At 31.9% G+C, this 21844-nt stretch overlaps 2 protein-coding genes across 2 annotated transcripts; one reads left to right on the top strand and one right to left on the bottom strand.

The window, feature by feature from the left end:
* Nucleotides 1-7365: 7365 nt before the first annotated feature.
* LOC114334361 (leucine repeat adapter protein 25-like) lies at nt 7366-8210 on the bottom strand. The gene has a single exon (XM_028284405.2). The coding sequence runs from the start codon at nt 7954-7956 to the stop codon at nt 7465-7467; it is 492 nt and encodes a 163-aa protein (XP_028140206.2). The 5' UTR covers nt 7957-8210; the 3' UTR covers nt 7366-7464.
* A 201-nt stretch (nt 8211-8411) lies between these two features.
* Nucleotides 8412-20489, top strand: LOC114334355 (N-glycosylase/DNA lyase). Its single transcript, XM_028284392.2, has 5 exons — nt 8412-8645; nt 12210-12539; nt 12989-13271; nt 15045-15239; nt 20288-20489. Exons 1-5 carry the CDS (start codon nt 8563-8565, stop codon nt 20384-20386), a joined length of 990 nt encoding a protein of 329 aa, XP_028140193.2. The 5' UTR covers nt 8412-8562; the 3' UTR covers nt 20387-20489.
* The last annotated feature ends 1355 nt before the right edge of the window (nt 20490-21844 follow it).

Here is a 21844-nt window from a genome sequence, read left to right as displayed (position 1 = left end):
TTTTATAACGTAGATAACACGTCATAAAAATGACCAATTGACGTGTTTCTATGACGTAGTATCGACGTTGAAAATCACGTGTATTTGTCTCATCGATTTGACGTCATAATTGTGACGATTTTAAAACGTCTAAAAGGTGACGTCTTTTATACGTCGATAATATTCACGTATTTAATACTTTCAAAAAGTGACCTCTTTCAGATGTTTCAAAATAGGTAGTATAAAAAATAGGTAACATGAAACCTATAGGTCCACGTCTCATGTGTCGATGAAGATATACTACTATTTGTTTAAGATCGCTTGTGCATTAGAAGTAATCTAACATTGATTCTGCATGATTGTACCAGCCCTCGCATTATAGAATTTTCACTATTTATATAAGTATACCTACTTACTGTGTCAAAACTGAAAAAACATACAAACTAATAAATAATTTATTAACAAATTACTCGATAAAAGTCGATAACACATAATTAGTCCATTAACAGAAAATAAACATAACCTCAAACAGTTGTCAAGAAGAATACTGCATTAAACTAACTCACTGAGCAAAAACGAATACAAATCTCTTAATTAACACGTTTCTTCAACTAAATATCTAAACGAAAAGTCTTATTTTATCACACAAGACACAAACCACGTAAACAATAAATGAGAAATTTCTTATGAAAATTATTTAACGAAATTGTTTGGAGTAATACAAACAAGCTCCTCCCAATTTTGTGACCTCAGACTTAAACTGTCTGAAAAGAAAACGTTTTTTAAACGTTACTTTAACGTCATTAATCTTACGTATATAAAGTCACCTACAAAAGACGTCTATATGACGTAATTTTCAAATACGTGTATATATTCAACCAAAACTGACGTTTCCTCGACGTTATATGACGTCAGTTGGTTGCCTGGGTATTTGCGCTGATACATACACAATTTAAAAGATTAGCAACTAACTAACAGTGGCGGCTCGTAATTTTTACAATATGGGAGGCTATACCTAACTGTAAAATATCTAGACAAATTTGCACTAGCAAAAAAAGTCCGCCAAAAAAATCTAATTTAAGGCCCCATTTTTTAATCATTTTTTATTTACATTTTATAATATCATTATAATTCACAATTTCATAAATCATATCATTTTAAAAATAGTTAGTCTAATTGTAAAAGTTTATATCAAAGTTTGTGTCGTTTATTTGTTAACAATTCTATCTCTGTAAGTAGCTATGCATATCAAAATAAATACAGATTTAAAGTTTTGCAGTCCATTCAGGTTGAAGGTTCACATTTTTTAAGATACTCAACTGAATTTTTTTAATTCTAAAAGCGGCCTACTGCGAATCCAAAAACACGGTCAATTATCGATATTTTGCTTTGCATTACAGATATCGGAAAAAGTTATTTGAACAAGTTGTTCCAAATATTATTCTAATCCCACATACCAAATTTCATCACAAAATTCGCACTTTTAGTTTCTTCATTATTTGTAGTCAGGATCCTAAAATCGCAGAGGAGGCTGCTGGCCGATTAGCCGCCCTTGCCCAATCTCCGGGCAGCGTATGCGTTAAGCGATAATGCAGCTCTAAGGAGACCGGGTCTCCTTAAACTACCATGCTTAAACGCTGCTGGGCTGAGCGGAGCATTAGCAAGTGAGATTTTCCGGCCAGCAGCCTCCTCTGCGATTTTAGGATCCTGACTACAAATAATGAAAAAACAAAAAGTGCGAATTTTGTGATGAAATTTGGTATGAAGGGTTAGAATATTATTTGGAATAACTTGTTCAAATAACTTTTTCCGATATGTCTAACGCGAAGCAAAATAGCAAAGTAAACAAAACAGTGTAGCACGTGTAAAAAATTTATGGCGAGGCTAAGCCTCCCTTGCCTCCTCTAACCAGCCGCCACTGCGAACAACATACTGTCTGTCTGCGCATGCGCCAGGGAATTATAAAATTTCACTCTAGATCGTAAAGAAGTATAACTTCAAAAAGCGTATATTTCGCGAAATAAACGTCAGATCGAAAAACTGAAAAATATGTGTTCAATATTTTTCAAAAATCTATCGAATGATACCAAACACGACCCCCCACGGAGAGGGGTGGGGGTAACTTTAAAATTTGAAATATGAACCCCGCGCGATATTTTGCCAAATTAACATCAAATAAAAAAAAATCAAATACGTGTTCAATATTTTTTAAAAATTTATTGATTGAAAACAAACACGACCACTCACTGTTTTGGGGTGCAGAGTTACTTTAAAATCTTAAATAGGAGCCCCCATTTTTTAGTGCACATTTGGATTTCTTACGTAAAGATAAGCAACTTTTATTCGAGACATTTTTCGAATAATTATGGATAGATGGCGCTATAATCGAAAAAAAAACGATTGTTGGAAATGGAAAATTAAATAAAAAATGGAAAATCCCCACTAAAGTGGAAAACTTATTTTAACTTTTTTTTGGTTTTAGGAGCTAATCTTCACAACCCAATAAGTCCCCATAACGCTCGAGTAACTGCAAAATTAAGCATACTTGCCTCCCCTGCTATTAGGTATGGGGCCGTCCATTAATGACGTGATGTTTTTTTGGCCTTTTTTAACCCCCCTCCCCCTTGGTGATACATGGCGATGTTTAAAACTAACCCCCCTTCCCCTATATCACGTGTATTTTTTAGTATCTACAAAAAATATATTTTTTAAATAATTATTGTAAAATACACATCATCTAATGTTATTATAAAAAATTAAAGAAAGACCACAATAATAACGTTTAGTGGTAGACAGGAAGGTTGCAGGTTGTTTTTGACTGCCATAAAATAATGAAAGAAATGCGAGACACCTTTTGTACTAAATTAGTATTATATTACTAATGTATTATATGTAATTATCATGCAAAGAAGTTAATGATAATATATTATCATCCCCAGCAATTTTATTTCATATAATATTAAAATAAAGAATTCAAAATGGCACGAATTAAAAGATATGTATTGGATTTAAGTAATATTTAAGGTACACTTCAGTCCACGAGTCTTTACCCGTGCGTCATTAATACCTGGCGAGATAAAACACATATTTTTGATAACTCAAATTTTAACCCGTGATAGGATAGGTAGCTACTTACTGTCACTTGCTATTGCGTTTAGTAACTTTCAATTTCCGACTTTTTCATCGACTTATTTCGTATGCTTTAAATGATGAAACACGGGTAAAGACTCGTGGACTCAACTGTAGGTATGTACGCTATGCATATTTTATTTGTAAAGTAATTACATTTATTTTATCAATGTTATAAAAAATGTAAGATTTAACAATAACATAATACTGCAAATAAAACTACATAGGTGAATTCTTAGTATTAGAACAATGTCCATAAAAATATATAGTCACATAAAAATTTTAACTTATCTTTTTAGTGGTAGAATAATAAAAGAGAATATTGGAAGGCCTCTGTGCTTGGTTCTTGCGGCGGTAATCTAGTAAAAGATCATTGGCCCACTTAAATAAATCCTTCCTTTGTATATTTTTGTTTCCCGTTAACCCATAATTCATTAAATCCTTTTTGAGCGACACCAAGATTTTTTCCTTTCTTATACTCTGTAAATAGTTCTTTATACAGATCACCTAGACATTGTGATGAAAAAAGTACGAAGTTAAAAACAGTTTAAACGCATGTATTCAGTGACAAAACAACGGAATAAAACTGACAGGATTTTGAGAATTTCCAATTCATCAGATAGTAGGTAAAACACAGGTAAATAAGACTAAAGGCTCATAAATAAAAAGTGGGAGACGGTGACAGAGTCCCGGTCAGTATCCCTATTTAGTGGAAACATATGCTACATTCACAACAAAACGATTTGAAATGGGTCGCTTCTTATCATAACATTCAAGATAATTTGGGTGGAACCAATTTGCTGGGTTGTGTATATTGTGAAAGAGAAATGGATTTTTTTAAATATTAGTCACAGCAATGCCGCTTTCGATTTTTGTACGCATTTGACAAAAAAGTAAATACACGTAACGGGTTGAGTTGAGTATCGGGCATTTTCCGAAAAAAAAATACACGTGATATACTACTGCACCCCCTACCCCCTTGTGATGTTTCGTGATTTTTTATGGACCCCTCCCCCCTTTCGAGCATCACGTGATTAATGGATAGCCCCTATGATGTTGCAGTACATAGCTGATGATATTCGATATAAAATTTCCGATAGCGTAACAGTCACTCTTGACGGTCCTAAGCTCTGACAAAAGAGGAGGGTTATTTATAGTAGGAGGCCAGCCCCCTATCTTATGTAAAAAATTGCTAAAAAACCTAATCAAAATTCTCGAACTGGACAGGAACAACTTTTAAGACAGACTAAACTAAGAAAAATAAAACGGGTCTATAAAACAATAATCAGACCCATAGCAAATTATGGGTGTGAAACATGGGTTAGGTATAACGCAAAAATCTACCAATGCATAATGCATTAGACGTGTTTGAAAGAAAAATGTTACGTAGGATACTGCGCCCAATAAGTGAAAATAACAACTAGCGAATTAGATATAATACGAACGATATAGCGAACCAACACTACCTAGCAGAATACACTAGATTGTTTTACTATTGTTATTGTAATTCAATAGACTGCAAAGATTACAATGAGCAGGGCATGTGATCCGCATGCATAAGAACAGAATTCCCAGAAAATTGTTACAATGCAAGAATGCAAGGAAAAAGACCTGTTGGAAGACAAAAAAAGATGGAAAGACAAAGTAGATGATGATGCCAAAAAACTCCTAAAAACGCAATCATGAAAAAAAAACCGAAGTACTTAAATCGAGATGATTGGAGAAGCTTGCTGAAGGAGGCCAAGGACCGGTTTGGACTGTAGTGTGGTTGGATGGATGGAAAAGTATTATGAGTTGTGGAACATGGAATGTACAGTGTCTCTCAAAGAAAATAAATGAATTGTTAAGTGAAGTAGGCAAGTGCAATATTGATATTACAGTGCTAAAAAAAACCAAGAAAAAAAAGTAGAGAATCCAGAAGTTGGATAAAATATCATCACTTCTAAAATGTGGTCCTTAAAGAAAAGAGGGCACAACAAGGATAACAATCATCATATACAGAAAGTTTAGAATATACATTTATTGGCAATATGTACACAATAAAGCGACTTTCTGTAATAAAAAGTATTCAGTTGCATAAACATTACAAAGTCTTTAAAGATACATTTCTCTTGCCAAGATGTAGTATCCGGCAAATTTTAATAAATTTTGATCTGTTGGTCCTTCTTCCAGTGTGTGTTTAATGTTATTTATTACTTGCAAAATTCTTTGAATTACGTTTTTGCCATACAAATGTTATCTACATTTTGCTGGAATATCTTCCTGTTTTGAGGAAGTAAGTCTACGTTATTGTAACTTTTTGTCCAACATCAACTTAGATTTCTTGTCAAAGTTTTTTCCACTTATTTCGTTTGTTACAATGGAGTTCTTTGGCTTATTTCAGATGCCCCTGATGATGCTAAGTTAGTGAAAGTATACTTGGGCAAGATTTGATTAAACTATATGCTCGAAATCTGCCTTTTATCCCTATAAATTCCATATATTCGAGCATTCAACATACTTCTATTTTAAAGATGCTACCGAGAATTACTTATACCTGTCCGAGATGCTACCTCTTCTCCGTATTATTTTATGGGTTGGAGGTTTGGACATTAAAGAAAGACGTTTCAGACAGACTGGAAGCCTTCGAATTGTGGGCCTACAGAATATTAGGTACTTAAGGCCCAAATTACGAATAAGTTAGGCAGATAGAGTCACGAATGTCGAAGTGTTGAGAATAATAGGAAAAGAGAAAGAGGTATTTTACATACCATTAAAATAATAAAATTTCAATGTCTGGAACATGTCGTGAGGAACGAGCATTATATAACTTACTGAAGGATGGAAAGAAGAATACAGGGTACCTACAGTCCCTGGCCAAATTATTAGACGCATTATAAGATTTTATAAGAAATGTTGATTAAGAGATGACACTAAATAGGTTTTTGTATTATCTCGGTTATAGATAAATGAGAAATTTAATGAGATAGACCAATTGGTGTACAAATGGTATTACCACTTGTATAGCAATTAGTCTATCTCTTTAAATTTCTCATTTATCTATAACCGGGCTATACCAGACACAATGTATGTATGTATGTTGTTTAATTGTCTATATTTTATCACAAAGAAAACGTCATTATTAATGAACCAATTGACTTTTGAAAGAAAACAGAAATAACGACAATTATATGTTAATATTCTGGTTGAGCCACCTTTATCCGCTATTAGAGCTTTAATTCTGCGCAGGAGAGACTTCAGGTTTCCATTGATAGTATGCCGCGCAGAATTAAAGCTCTAATAGCGGCTAAAGGTGGCTCAACCAAAATATTAACATTTAATTGTCGTTATTTCTGTTTTCTTTCAAGAGTCAATTGGTTCATTAGTAATGACGTTTTCTTTGTGATAAAATATAGACAATTAAATGGACAACGAAACAACATACATACATACATTGTGTTTGGTACATACAAAAACCTATTTAGTGTCATCTCATAATTAACATTTCTTATAAAATCCTATAGTGCGTCTAATAATTTGGCCAGGGACTGTAGATGAATACTTTCCTATTCTTTCACTTTCACTTGTCAAAAGTTTGTACGAAACATATCAGTTTTTTCAATTACATAACAGTAACAACTAGTTTTAGGATAGGTATGAAAACAATAGGGCTTTTCATCGATTGTCATTTGTTTCGAGCTGCTATCATAGGTTGTATAATCTGTATAATATTAATATACACGGATTATACGAAATATGACAGAAGCTCGAAATAAATGACTGTGAATGAAAAGCCCTATACATGGAGTACTAGGTTTTGGAACTGAAAATGCTACGTAATATTTCGAAAGAGATAAAGTCAACTTATTCCATACAAACATCAAAATAGAATATTTCATGATGGGAAAAAAATACTTAAATTTAACACATTGACTGACAGTGCGTCAAATGTATAAGCAAGTGTTGTGACACTATATGTATTTTGCACAGTAGAATAGGGAAAAATGCAACGTCTATAGATGTTATGTCACATTACATCAATGTAAGTTAGATATCTATAGACATTCTGTCCGTCAACGTGTTAAAGAATGCAAATAGTCAGTGCGACTGTAAGCCTATAACTCTATCAATATAAATTACTTGTGCTAGAGTTTAAAGACATCAAATAAAATACAAAAAATTGATGAGTTATATGTTCCTGAAAGAAATAGGTGAGGATGGGCAAAGAAAATCAAAATCAATAGTCAAAATCTTGTAGTAATGAATAAGTATCAAAAATTAACATACCAATCTTTATTTAAAACAAATTCACACTATATAATTTCTTAAGTACATATACAAACGTGGAATGATATGTTTATTAACAATAATCTCAAATTATCCTAAACTGGAAGTGTTTGAAGAATTGCTGGTCCTCCTTCCTGGAGGAACTGCAACCGAAGATCTAAAGCTCAGAGAAGTAGCAGACATATAGAACTCCTCCCCATCCACATCGTCTCCAGATGAGGGTGTAGGTGATGGTGACGGAGGGGATAACACTCTATCTTCTTGCTCTTGTAACATTTGTCTATATTCTTGTAGAGATTCGTTTAGAGACCATAATTGGGATAACAGCGATAGGTCTAGTTGGCGTAAGTTGTACATTTCTTGTTTTAAGATTGCTAGTTTTGTGTCCAGTGGTGAGTTTCTTGTAGGTCCTCCAACTTGTATGAGTTGGACATTGGATTCTGGATATAAAAGAGGAGATTGATGTGATGTAGAACGCACAGATGATGTTCTAGCAGGTGTTGGTGGTATATTCGTAGGAAATTCCGATAGTTTAAAGCCACTGAGGCTTTTAGGCAGTGGAGGGAGTCCTGGATAGGACATATTGAGGCTGTCACACTTTTAAATTACACAATGCGAAACATTATTACACAAGTTAATCCATTTCTTACGGAGATTATTTAAGTTATGTTTGTTTAATTTATATTAAAAGTATAATAGTTTTTCAAAGGGAAATTATGTAAATAAAAATATAAACATAACCCTTTACTTGTGACACTGACAAAGACAAATATTTGACATAACGTAATTTCCAGTTCTGTGTATTGATATTTGGATTTTTCTATGAGCTTATTCATCCACATAAGAAAAATGTTTTAATTCTGTGGTTCTGTTTATCTTATCAATGTCATGATATATGTTATCACTAATTTTTTTCTTTCAAGACATTTTTCCGTAGAATATAATAATAGGGAAATATTTTTCATATATTACGTTTACAACAGTTGAAATTTTTATAATCTGGCTATTTTATCAAAACAACTAATGTTATGTTGGTAGCGCTGTGGTAGGTGGTAGTGCTGAGGGACACGATCGATCGCGGGAAATTTTGACAAAGGATATCAAAAATTGGTTAGGTTATTGTTATTTTTAAACTGTTTATTTTTGTTAATTTTATCAAGTTTTATCGAAATATCAGAATAACACATTATGAAAAGCAATTGGTACAGGCTTTTATGCAAAAAAAGTGAATTGCAGTTGCTAGGTTCCTTAAATGGTGGCCAAAGTTTCAGGTAATTTACTTTTGTCTACTCGCTGTATTTCATTTTTAATTTAAGCCTCGCACTATTTTTGCCTCGCTGAATTTTACAATATTTATGTAAAATAATCTAGAGGCTGCAAAATATTTAGTAGAAGCCCTAAATATCTCGATGGACAGTGTAAGCAATATTGTTACTGAAGTATTGGGTTTCGAAAGATGTGTTCACAATGGCTGCAGCATTCCCTAATAATGGAATAAAAACACATTCGAATGCAACTTTCTCAACATTTAGAGCATTTCCAAAAGGCTAAAGCTTTTGTGCATCGATTCATTACTATGGATGAGACTTAGGTCTATCCATAGTATTTATATTGCAATATTGAAAACATGTAGCATGTCAAAGCCCTTACTCTCAGCTCTACTTCTTGCAGTTTGTCCGAAAACTTATTCTTTTCGTTTTTTTTTTCACCTTCATCAGGTCCATATTACTTATTAAGTTTGTAATTATACATACAGTCAGAAAAATGAAAGAATAGGGCTTTCCATCGATTGTCATTTGTTTCGAGCCTCTGTCATGTGTCACATAATGTTAATATATCTACATCATACGTCTTTGGTTTGTATCCAGAGACATGTAAAGAAAATAGACTTGGATAGGGATATGCCACTCAATGCATCGGGGTGTAACGTCGATATCAAGTACGGTGGTTTAGCTATCTTTGTCTGTCGTGCGAGTGTGAGCGTATCTACCAAGAGGTGGGAGTAACGGAACAACAGTGACACACAGGCGGCGGCCATAATATGCTAGAGAGAGAAAGCTAAGCGCCGGTAGAGGGAGATAGATAGACCACTGACCCGAACTGCTCCGCGTTACGCTATTTTTCTGAGTTGGCCAAATCTATGAGTATAAGATCTTTGTTTGTATCATTGTTATATGCCAATAATGTATGACGTAGCTACATTAATATTAAGTGACACATGACAGAAGCTCGAAACAAATGACTGTGAATGAAAAGCCCCATACGCTGTGAGCTCGTTCGTAGAGGGGATATTTAAGAAATCGCGAGCGCCAGTAGTGACAAGTCTGTAAACGTTTATTGGAAATTTGACATAAATGTCGAAGTGATTAATTTAAAATTAAAAATAAAAACATTATTATAAAAAATATTAGTTGGTCAAAGCTGTAGTATATATTTTTACCTTAAATATACTTACGTTTTAAATACTGAATTTAAGTTTTTTTAATGTTCCGTAATATGTAATTATAAATTAATCCATTAATCTTAGCGCCATCTACACGATAATTGTGAAAGTATCTGAAGTAAGAAATTAATATTTCATCAATAGAACGCCAAAATGATTAGCAAAATCTTAAAAAAAATCAATTACAAATTAATTACTTTTTTGCGTTGTAAATATTAAGCGATCACAATTAAATAATAGTGAAAGTTGCATTACTAATCCACTAGGAGTGACACCAGCGAAGCTCAGAGTGTATACGCTGTGAGCTCATACATAGAGGGGATATTTACAAATTCGCGAACGCCAGTAGTGGCAAGTCTGTAAACGTTTACCGGAAATTTGACATAAATGTCAAAGTGATTAATTTAAAATTAAAATTAAAAACATTAATTATAAAAAATATTAGTTGAGGGGATATTTACAAATTCGCGAACGCCAGTAGTGGCAAGTCTGTAAACGTTTACCAGAAATTTGACATAAATGTCAAAGTGATTAATTTAAAATTAAAATTAAAAACATTAATTATAAAAAATATTAGTTGGTCAAAGCTCTGGTATATATTTTTACCTTAAATATACTTAAGTTTTAAATACTGAATTTAAGTTTTTTTAATGTTCCGTAATATGTAATTATAATTTAATCTAAAAATCTTAGCGCATCTACACGATAATTGTGAAAGTATCCGAAGTAAGAAATTCATATTTTATCAATAGAATGTCAAAATGATTAGCAAAATCTTAAAAAAATCGATTACAATTTAATTACTTTTTTGCGTTGTAAATGTTAAGCGATAACAATTAAATAATAAATTTAAAAATTACCAGTGAAAGTTGAATTAGTAATCCGCTAGGAGCGCCACCAGCGAAGCTCAGAGCGTATACCCATGAAGGATCACATCAATCACATATTTTGTATTTGCTGTTCTTTTTCTATAAATAACAAACGAGAGAGATAGATTATTAATTATCTTAATAATATGTGATTGATGTGATCATTCATGGGTATTCTTTCATTTTTCCGACTGTATGTCATTATTTGAGGTGGTACACAAAATGCAAAACAGTCAAAATCAGTACCACTACTATAGTTAATTAGATTACCTAGCTAGATAGGTATTTCAGTTAGGTGGTACCAAAAAGCATAAAAAATATTTTGTGGTACATGAATCAAAAATATTGAGAACCACTGTGTTAGAATATCGGTCGCTCAAATACTATGAGCTCTTTTAATCCATTTCACGCGGTGGATTAGTCTGCAGTTTCCTTTAGGTCATCGTTCATAGGTTGTGATGTTTTTTGCCTTCTCTACTATCTTCTTTCACTCTCTCTGATCCTGAATCTTTTCTCTCCAGTTTGCAATCTCCATCTTTGATATATCATCTAGCAGTTGATCTTTCCATCTTATTTTTGGTCTTCCTCTTGGTCTATTTTTACTGGTTTCCAGTTCATTATCTTCCTGATCAGTTCTTCTACCCCTCTTCTTTGTGTGTGTCCAAACCATTTGAGCCTTTGTACTTTAATGAATTTCACTATATCTTATCCTTCAGTTATATTTATTATTTCATGGTTCATCAGCTTTCTATATTCCCCTGTTTCTGTTTTTACTACTGGGCCATGTATTCATAGTGTTTTTAAAATAAAGAGTACTAAATCCCATTTCTGAATGGTAAAAGGTTAAAAAGTGATTAACACATTGGCTGCGTTACAAGACAAATAGACTTCGTATTACACTAAGGGTTGGCTACATTGACTGTGTGGTGATGCATTGTGGCAAACATTCACAGTGGGACATACATGCCTCGTAACGCACTCAACGTAAGTTCATAAATATCTCTAAAGGCATCCAAGGTGTTAAATAGTGTATTTATTTTTAAAATTTGAAAACATCAATCACATATACATGTACAGTAGAACCCCGTAAATCCGAACCCCGCGAATCCGAACTTTCGGCAAATCCGAACTAACGGAAAGTGAAAAAAATTAAAAAATTCAAGACAAAAACTTAAAAACATGTTTATTATACAGAGTAAAGCCAGAAAATTGAACAATGTAGGATTACTAGGACTTTGACATTTAAAATTTCTTAAAAATAAATATTATACTTTAATATATAGGTTTATAAAGTGTTTATAAAGGTTAAACACAAAATTATTTCGGTTCTCTCGTAGTCAACTTGAGTCCAAAAATATTGTCCACACTCTTGAGAGAACGTTTGGCTACTCAAAATCACAATGAACGCTTTGAACTACTAGTTAAGGCTAACTTTCGGATAATCCGAACTTTTCGGAATCCGAACAGGCTGTCCCCCCAATTAGTTCGGATTTGCGGGGTTCTACTGTATTCCATTGTTGTAGGTGGAAGAAGCATCCAAAAAACGAAGATCAGTGGATAGGTGTCTTTGCAAACAAAGTATGGATCCTAAAACAGGAAGAAGATTGCATTAATTATCAGGTTTTTGAACCAAAAGCAAATAAAAGTGAACCTATGGAAACATACTATAATTCTTTATTGAAAGATTATTTTCAGTTAGATTTGAATCTCACTAAATACTATGCAGAATGGTCTGAATGTGATAAGTATTTTAAGGAAGCCGCCAAACAATTTTATGGTATAAGGATATTAAAACAAGATGTTGTTGAGAACATATTTTCTTTTATTTGTTCTTCAAATAATCACATTACGAGGTACATTTTCTCTTCTAATATCGTCATTTTAAATAATATAATACATTATTATAATATATATTATAATATATTATATTATAAATTATAAGAGATGATTATATTTAACCTGTAAGCCAATTTATTTCATAGACATATAACACCTAGACTGTGCGCTGTCATCTAAAATCGTAAAACGTTGTAAGCAGGGTATGCATCTCTTTCTAATCAGCTGCAGTGGAAAATTCATGTGGTCAATAAACTAAAGTCGATTAGAAAGAGATGCATACCCAGTTTACAACATTTTTCTCTGGCGCACTGGGGAAGAGTTTTAGATTGCAGCGCTCAGTCCAGGTATTAGCAGTCATATAGTCCCAACTTTTTTTTGATTACATCTTATTTGTATTGCTGTAATCTAATAGTTTTCTCAGTAACTTAATTCTTTTTTATTTATAATATCTCATAACTTTTAGGATAAGTGGCATGGTAGAGAAATTAGCCAAATTCTACGGAAACGAAATATGTGAAGTGGAAGGAGAAATGTATTATTCATTTCCAAATGTCGAACAGTTAGCTGGGAATAAAGTGGAAGATAAACTGAGAACTAATGGTTTTGGATACAGATCTAAGTATATTAGTAAATCTGCCCAGTACATAGCAGAACAGGGTGGAAACGATTGGTTGGTTAAGCTTAAGAATATGCCCTATGATGACGCTAAGAAATCTTTAATGGAGTTGACTGGAGTTGGTGCTAAGGTATGTTTTAGGTATTTACAACAACTGAAGATGTATTTTTAAGTTACGTTATCTGTTGATAGGCTTTACTAATAGGATTTTCATTCACAGTCATTTGTTTCGAGCTTCTGTCATGTGTCACATAAAATTAATATATCTTCGTCATACGTTATTGGGATCCACCATGTATCCACCTAGATACAAACCAAAGACGTATGACGTAGATATATTAATATTATGTGACACATGACAGAAACTCTAAACAAATGACAATCGATGAAAAGCCCTATTAATAAGAGTGAAGCAATACAAGAAATTGAAATGAGGGAAGTTTTTAACAATCGCTTGAAACACAATCATTTGTAAAGGGCTGATGATACAAACAAACTGTGATTCATATTGAGTGTTGAATACCAAAGTCGAAAATGTTTTGAAGGTCCTTAAATAAAGTGCACTAAAAAAAATAATTGGAGGAGGTAATGAAGGAGAGAAGGAATGGAAAGTCGTTGAATTATATTCCTAAACCTTAAATGAACTAGTATTGACAGAGGACAATGAATAAAAATGACAGTGACCTGTCTAGAAAATGCTATTTAGAAACATAACTTAATATTTTAGATGTACTTTATTTCTGGAAGACAAAAAAAGGAGAAATATCTGTCAAAATGGCAAAAGCCTTGCAAATTGAGCTGATGTTGATGGCAGGTGCAAACCTTTCATGTCTCTTTTCATAGATTCAATTATTCTTACAACACATTTATTCCTAGAACTCTTCGATTAGCTAACTCATTAAATAACCTCGAAATTTTTAATATATCAGTTTTCCGCTTTAAAAACCATATTTCTTCCCTAACTTTTTAACTTTTTAATATTTTCGGCCAGAGCTTTTGTATTGTGTTATTACATGACCTGTATGTATTAGATAACTCAAAACCGTTATACCTTGATTTAAGTGATATCTTTTGTTTGTAATTGTACTGACCTAATGTTATCTTATTCTTTTTTTTTTTTCTTTTTTGTAACTGCACTACTCATAGCATTATTTTTTCTCAAACCACTTTATGTTATATTATGATAATTTATGTTATATAATTGGTTAACATTAATGTTATATATAATTGTATAATTATGTTATATAATTTAGAACACTGTAACGTTTATATCTGAATAGGGCTTGCCCGTGAATAAATAAATGAAATGAATAAATAAATGAAATGTTTATCAGCTATGCCGCAGTATAATACTAAAGAATCAGTAGGGTCACTCCGCGAAAAATCCTTTGTTCTCTATGTTCCATTTTGGTGACATCGCATCAGAAATTTTAGTGCTGCGCGCAGATGAACGGCATCCTACGTTTGCTGTGATTGGTCGTTATCGTAACGCATTAAAAATTTTGTCTCAGGAGTGGACTGCAGAATTGGAACTGTTAAAATTCGAGAGTGAATTAACTGATTCTTTAGCAATAAACTGTGGCTATTGTATGACAATATGAGTATATTAGAAGCAAAAAAAAAACAAATTGAGTAAATAATGTACCACAGCGAATTTCATAGTACATAAGCTAGATGGATACATAATATAACAAAGTAGATTAAGAAAAGGAAAAAATAGAAACAGACCAAGATATGAAAGAATTAAAAATCCAGAAATGACTAAAAAATCTTAATTGATGGAAATTACTACATCCTTAAAAGTCCATGATGCTGGTTTTAGTAAAGTCAAAAGTGAATTTAAAAAAAATCCATTTTTTTTTCAATAAAATAGATAAAGATTGTAATATACAGTTATTTTTAGGTAGCAGATTGCATATGTCTAATGTCTTTGGGTCATCTTCAAGCAATTCCTGTAGATACCCATATTTACCAAATAGCTAAACGATTATACATGCCAAGCTTGCCGAATAATAAGACTGTGACAGAAAAAGTATATAATGACATAGGTGATAACTTTAGAAAATTATATGGACCATTGGCAGGCTGGGCTCATACAGTAAGATATTTTTTTAGTTTTATTAAATTTTTTTCAGGGCAAAATCGATGTAAACGATTGGTTGGAAGAAAACAATTGTCCTGACTGCGTAACATTAGACAGTGGACAGGTCAAACGGTCGAGGACTTGTTTCGTATAGCTGCCAATCGAGAAACATTTCATCAGCTTGTTAATACGGCAATAGCCAACGCTTGAAAACAAGCACGGCACACAAAGAAGAAAATTTGAGTTGCATTATTCATTATAATTATTTGATAAGTTGAGCCATACAACTCTTACTCCCACTAATAGCCCGATCAAAGAACAATCTGACCAAAAAAAAATAAAGGAAGGATGAAAATTTGGGAATAGGTAGTTGAAATTGTTTATTATTATATAAGAAAAAGTTTACAATTCTACATTCCCTCCATTTTACAGAAATGGAGGGGTATACCCTCTTCTCGAGGGTGAAAAATATACACTCAAAATAAGTCCGGAATTGGATAAAATGACTAGTTCTAAGCAACTTTTGTTCTATACAGTTTTTTCATTCAGTTAGTACTTTTCGAGTTATTTGCGAGTGAATATGTTCATTTTTAACAAAGAGAAACATGTTTTTGGACGATTTTTCGCAAATAACTCAAAAAGTAAGTATTTTATGGAAAACATATTCCTAACAAAAATATAGCTTAAAAAAAAGTGAAAAAAGTGGTGTATACATGAAGTTTGTGGACCTAGCAGAAGCAGAGTTGTAGCTAATGAAAAGTCCTAAGTTCTTCTTCGTCAAATTTCAAGTCGAATATTTCAACTTGAAATGACCAAAAAACGCACTTTTCAGGGAAAATTCATTACAACTTTTTTAAATTGTTTAAAAAAAGGTTTATTTTTGTTTTTTAAAAACACTTCTAACATTAAAACGCTCAAAATATTGTTGGTCCTTTTTATTTTTTGGTATAAAGAATCGCGAAAATCACTCTCTAATTAGCATACAAATAAAATTAATTGTTACCGCTTCACAGGTTACTTTACTTATGTATTGTTTATATGATCTATAAGTTTCATTGGTTCGAAGTGCTCCTTTTTGGAAAAAATTGGTTTTAAAATAAAAAAAAATTTTAATTTTGAAAAAAATACTATTTTTTTTTCAAAATAACTTAAAAATTATTAGTAATACCAAAAATCTCAGAGTAATAAAATTATTGTTTTACTTTTCTGGATATTTTGGATTTCTCGTTTTCATGTTAGACAAAAATTGGTTATGCTGTGGCTGTTAAAAATTTGCATAAACTCGTGATTAGTGACTCGTTCAAGCAATTTTAACTACAGCCTTTTCAAAAATAAGCACTTTAAACCGATGAAACTTACACATCATATAAAGAATACATAAGCAAAGTAACTTGTGAAGCGGTAACAAGTTTATTTGGGATGCTAATTAGGGGGTGATTTTCGCGATTCTTTTACCAAAAAATAAACAGGACCAACCATTTTTGAGCGTAACTCACTTACTTTTAATGTTAGAAGTTTTTTTAAAAATCAAAAATAAACCTTTTTTAAAACACTTTAAAAAAGTTGTAATGAGTTTTCCCTGAATAGTGTTCCGTTTTTTGGTTATTTCACGTTGAAATATTCGGTTTGAAATTTGACGAATATGAACCTATTTTTCATTAGCTATGACTCTGCTTCTATTAGGTGTAGAGACTTCAAGCATACACCATTTTTTTCACTTTTTTATAAGCTATAGTTTTGCTAAGAGCATTTTTTTTCAATAAAATACTTACTTTTTGAGTTATTTGCGAAAAACCGTCCAAAAACATGTTTTTCTTTGCTAAGAATAAACATATTCACTGGCAAATAACTAGAAAAGTATTGACGTAGTGAAAAAACTCTATAGAACTAAAGTTGCTTAAAATTAGTCATGTTATCCAATTTCGGACTTATTTTTAATGTATATTTTCACCCCCGAGAAGCGGATATTCCCCTCCATTTTGTAAAATGGAGGGGATGTAGAATTGTAAACCTTTTCTTATATAATAATAGACAATTTCAACTACCTATTCCCAAATTTTCATCCTTCCTTTATTTTTTTTAGGTTTTCGTAAAGTTTTGTGTTCTTTAATCGGGCTATAAGGGAAAATTCACTCATCCCAAATAGCAACCTACGGTATCAAAATGATTGAGCTCTGGTTCCGTGGTATCGAGCCCTAGATGATTTAGTATGTAGTACAGCTTTCTGCTCTAGTCTTGTAGAGATGTGATAGGCGATTGTTTATAATGAGTCACATAGACATATACAGTAAGCGCCACCCTACTAGATAAATGGGTAGGTACCTAATTGCTATGCTTATGGGCTAATACGGTCCGTTCTCAGATGTGACTTTCATCCCTGTCATATTACTGTCAAGAAACTACTCAAAATAATTGTTTTTCATACAAAAAATGCATTAATTAATAGTATTATTCATCTGCTTTAAAATAACTTTATTGAAACACCAAGAATATTACAATAGTTTAAAGCTTTAATAAAATGGCAACTATAAACGTCAAAATTAGATCAGCTGTATTTTAATACAGCTGATCTGTTGTTTGTCAACTTTCTTCTTCTTCTTGCTTCTTGTATGTAGACTTTAAAGCCTGTTTATTCTTCAATACTTCTATGTCTATTTGATGACTTATCTCGTGCTATTCGTTCTATCCTGTCCTCTGCCATTCTACTAATGTTTTGCTCCACTTCTGTTTCCGTTTTGTCACCCATCCATTAATGTCTTCTACATTGCATGATCTTCTTATGTTTTCGCTTCTCTCCCTATTCAACAGACTTTTCCCTGACATTCGTCGGAGTATTTTCATCCCTGTTGTTTCTAGTAGTCGTCTCGTTTTAGATGTGTTAGGTTTTGTCTCTGTGTATGTCAATATATGTAGGTCTAATTGCTGCTTTATAGATTCTTGCTTTTGTGTCTTGTGTGAAGTTGGGGGTTGCTAGACGAAGACACTACCCCGAACAAACAAACTTAAACTTTTTACAGAAACTTTATTCTTATATAGTTAAATGTACAATTACATTACGTAGACCTTGAGATAGGTCGGGGATAACCCATTTCTCGGTAACTAGATCCCCTGACTACGCGCGACAGAGTGCAACGACAACAGCGATGTCTCAGGTACTCGACCTTCCTATTTATATCTGTTATAGTTAAAAACAGTGCCAATATGTATGATCATAATATATGGTGAGGTACTATACGTATATTAAGGATGATGTGTGCTTTCTTTGCAGTCTTTCAAATGAGTTCAGTACTTTGAACTTTGCTACTATCGTAATAAATTATACAAATTGCAAATATAATATTATGACCTTATTTTTATAACAAATAAATTAGGAAAATTCCGTGAGGGTTATCGTGTACCATCACACTTGTCTTAGGTGTTTGTTCTTCCAGATTGTGTCATTAAGAGATCCTGCCGCTTTACTTGCTTTTAAGCTTTGTTGTCGTACTTCCTCTTCAACATCCCCGTAACTGGTTATATCTATTCCCAGATATCTATACCTTGCTTCCTGCTTTATTATTTTCCCATCAATTTCGATTTTACATCGTAGTGGGTATTTAGATGTCATACATTTGGTTTTTTCTGCTGATATTATCATATTGTATTTCTTGGCTGTTGTATTGAAGATGTGTGTTAATCTTTGGAGATCGTCTTCTGTCTCGGCGATTAATGCGGCGTCGTCTGCATAACATAATATTTGGATTTCTTTGTTCCCCATTCTGTAACCATGACCTTTACGTACTGCTTCTATTATTTCATCCATTATTATATTTAAGAGCAGTGGCCTTAACGAGTCACCTTGTCTGACTCCGCTTTGTACTGGTATAAACTGTGTTAATATTTGTCAACTTTCTATGTTAATATTCAGTTTCTATACAGTTTCTGACGTTCTAAACTCACTAGACATAAAAAAAGAATGTGTGTACTTTGTATGCACGTAAGAAGTTATACTTCTATTATATGATTTCGACGAAATCAATATACTTTAAACAGTTTCTCTACTACTTTCCAAAAATTTTTATTAAAACAATACCAAAAATTAAAAAAATAAAAGAATAAAACACACACAAACACATTGAAAAATGCCACAAATGATTTCTGAACAATAATTGTTGCCAAAAATTTTAATTAAATGCGTATTTTCTGAAAAAAATTATATAATAATATACTTACAATCATAAAATTATAAAAAAAAATAAAAAAAAAATGATATAACTTGCATTGGGCTTGAACCTACTTCCCGTGTATCCCGCCGTACGAGAGTCGAAGCGATTTAAAACTGCACCACCTTCGCGTATACGTCATGTGGGAATATACACAAACTGAACAACTTTTTGACATTTTGTTTATATGAATTTTTATTAGTTTGATTTTTGTCGAATTAAAATACAACAATATATAGAGTAAGGAAACGATACATTAGATGAAAATTTGTAGAAAGTTTGTTCGTAATCAGATTATGTAAATTAAAGCATTGACTACTAGGGGTATAGCATAGCAAGTACTAGGTAAGTACATTATTTTTTTTTACATTTTCCAAATAGGTATGAAGATAATTTTTTATTGCAATACAACTGAAACATTTAGAATTACGTACCTGTGGCTTTTCAAAACTATTTAAAAAGTCACTATAATTATAAATTTGATTTTATTTCTGTCCTCACAACAATAAAAACTAATATATTATACAACACATTTTTGTTTACCGATAACCTCCATATTGAACAATTATTGACAGATCATTTCAACACCCAATCAGAGCCCGTATAAAGACTAATACCAAACTGTCGGTGTGCGCATGCGCGCAGGTCAATATAAATTGACCCTCAATCTCAATCACGCCTAAAGAAGTATAACTTCAAAAACATTGCAACTAGTGAAGGGTCCAGGACTGTAATAGCTCAATGTTCCTATATATCTAGTAGGGTGGTGCTTACTGTATAGTTCTCTAATGTACTCTGAATAAATAATATTCTATAATATTTGCTCTTTTGTAATATATCAAACACTCTTTTGTGTTTCAGGTATTATTTTGTGCTGATCTAAAAAAGTTTCAAGGAAATAATTTGGAAGAGAATGAAAGAGACACTAAACCAAAGAAAAAACTTAAATCTACTAAATAATTTGAGTTCTTGATATTTTTAAAGCAATGATTTTAAGGGTATTTTTTATTGTATGTATGTATTAAGTTTGCAAAATAAACGTTTTTTATTTTTTTATACAAAATTAATTTTTTTACATTGTCTATTTTACTCATCTCACATTTTTGTCAAGAATGAGCTAAAGAGAAGTAAATCATAATATATTAACTGGATTGAGTACTTTAAAGGATATCTTCTTCTGTTCTTCTTAAAGTGCCCTCTCCTCAATGGAGGTTGGCTACTACAATTGCAAACTCTTCTCGTCTTCAGCTGTTCTTATTAGCTGTTCAAAGTTTAGCCCTGCCATTGTCCGATGTTTCTGAGCTACGATAGTTAGTTAGAACGAGAAGATACAATGTTTCGGAAAAAATCAAACAAGGTTATATTTTTCTAAAACTTTTTTTGTTAGTTTATAAATATGTTAAAGTAAAAAGTTCTACTCACAAATTTCTCACTCAATAGGTTCAATAGGTTATCAATAGGTTCCAAGTTACGCAGACATACTGTATAAGAGCTAAAAAAATTTTTTTGTTGAACATTTATTATTTTTGAAGCTTATTAAATTAATTTTAGGTAAGTTTTACAGAAAAAAGTTTTGATCACTCTGTATATACATTTTTTCAGCTGGTAATTTTCGGTTTTTGTGTTATCTTTCTTAGTTTTCTCAAAAAGAAATTGTTTATTTCATTTTTAATCTAAAATAATTCAGTGTTTTTTTAAAGATTACATCCTAGGCTTTAAAAAAATATTAAAAAAATTGTATTAGATTTATTCAAACTTGAGTAATACCGTCTTAAAGTGGTGGGAATTCTGTAGAACTACGAAGTTTTCAAAAATTACATTTTTTGAGACAGCGTATTATTTGAATTAAATTTTTGAGATTTTTTTTTGAATGAAACATCGTTTAGTAAGATGATTGAGAGGTAAGTTGTGCAAATTTGAGAGCTTTGTAAGTAAAATTGTATTAGTTACACATTTTTAAATCATTTTTAAACAAAATTCATGTAAGTCTCACTTTCCGCCTACACCGTACTTATGTCCATACATTTTATTTCTTTTTATTACAACCATAAGATAGCTTATTTTATCTTCTTTCATGTCCAATTTGTAAAATTTCTTTTGATCCATTAGTTAAAGAATTACATTAAAAAAACTCAACCGTGCACTTCTTCCAACGCTAGTTTACATTGCGCCAATGTGTGTGAGAAGGGTGACTTTAGCGTTATAAATAAAAAATTACAGAAGCTAGAGATTTAATTTTAGAAAAATCTTTATATAAGGTTTTTTTTGTAAAATTTTCTGAATTTTTCAATGGTCAAACTCAGTTTTTTTCTAAAAATTATATTTTCGGAGTTATTTAAAAAAACATCTATCTTCGCTGTTCATTTGTTTAATAAAAAATGAAGCACCCACTTCTCGAGTAGAACTTTTTGATATGTT

Source organism: Diabrotica virgifera, chromosome 4 (assembly GCF_917563875.1).
Source record: "Diabrotica virgifera virgifera chromosome 4, PGI_DIABVI_V3a".
Classification (NCBI taxonomy): Eukaryota; Metazoa; Arthropoda; class Insecta; order Coleoptera; family Chrysomelidae; genus Diabrotica; species Diabrotica virgifera.
This window is presented reverse-complemented; position numbering and strand designations above follow the sequence as displayed.

Bases quoted from the DNA above. Each gene is read 5' to 3' on its own strand.
- LOC114334361 (XM_028284405.2), bottom strand. From the start codon at position 7,956: ATGTCCTATCCAGGACTCCCTCCACTGCCTAAAAGCCTCAGTGGCTTT.
- LOC114334355 (XM_028284392.2), top strand. From the start codon at position 8,563: ATGAAAAGCAATTGGTACAGGCTTTTATGCAAAAAAAGTGAATTGCAG. The intron at 12,540-12,988 runs GTACATTTTCTC...CATAACTTTTAG, and splicing joins TCAAATAATCACATTACGAG to GATAAGTGGCATGGTAGAGA. The intron at 13,272-15,044 runs GTATGTTTTAGG...AGTTATTTTTAG, and splicing joins TGACTGGAGTTGGTGCTAAG to GTAGCAGATTGCATATGTCT.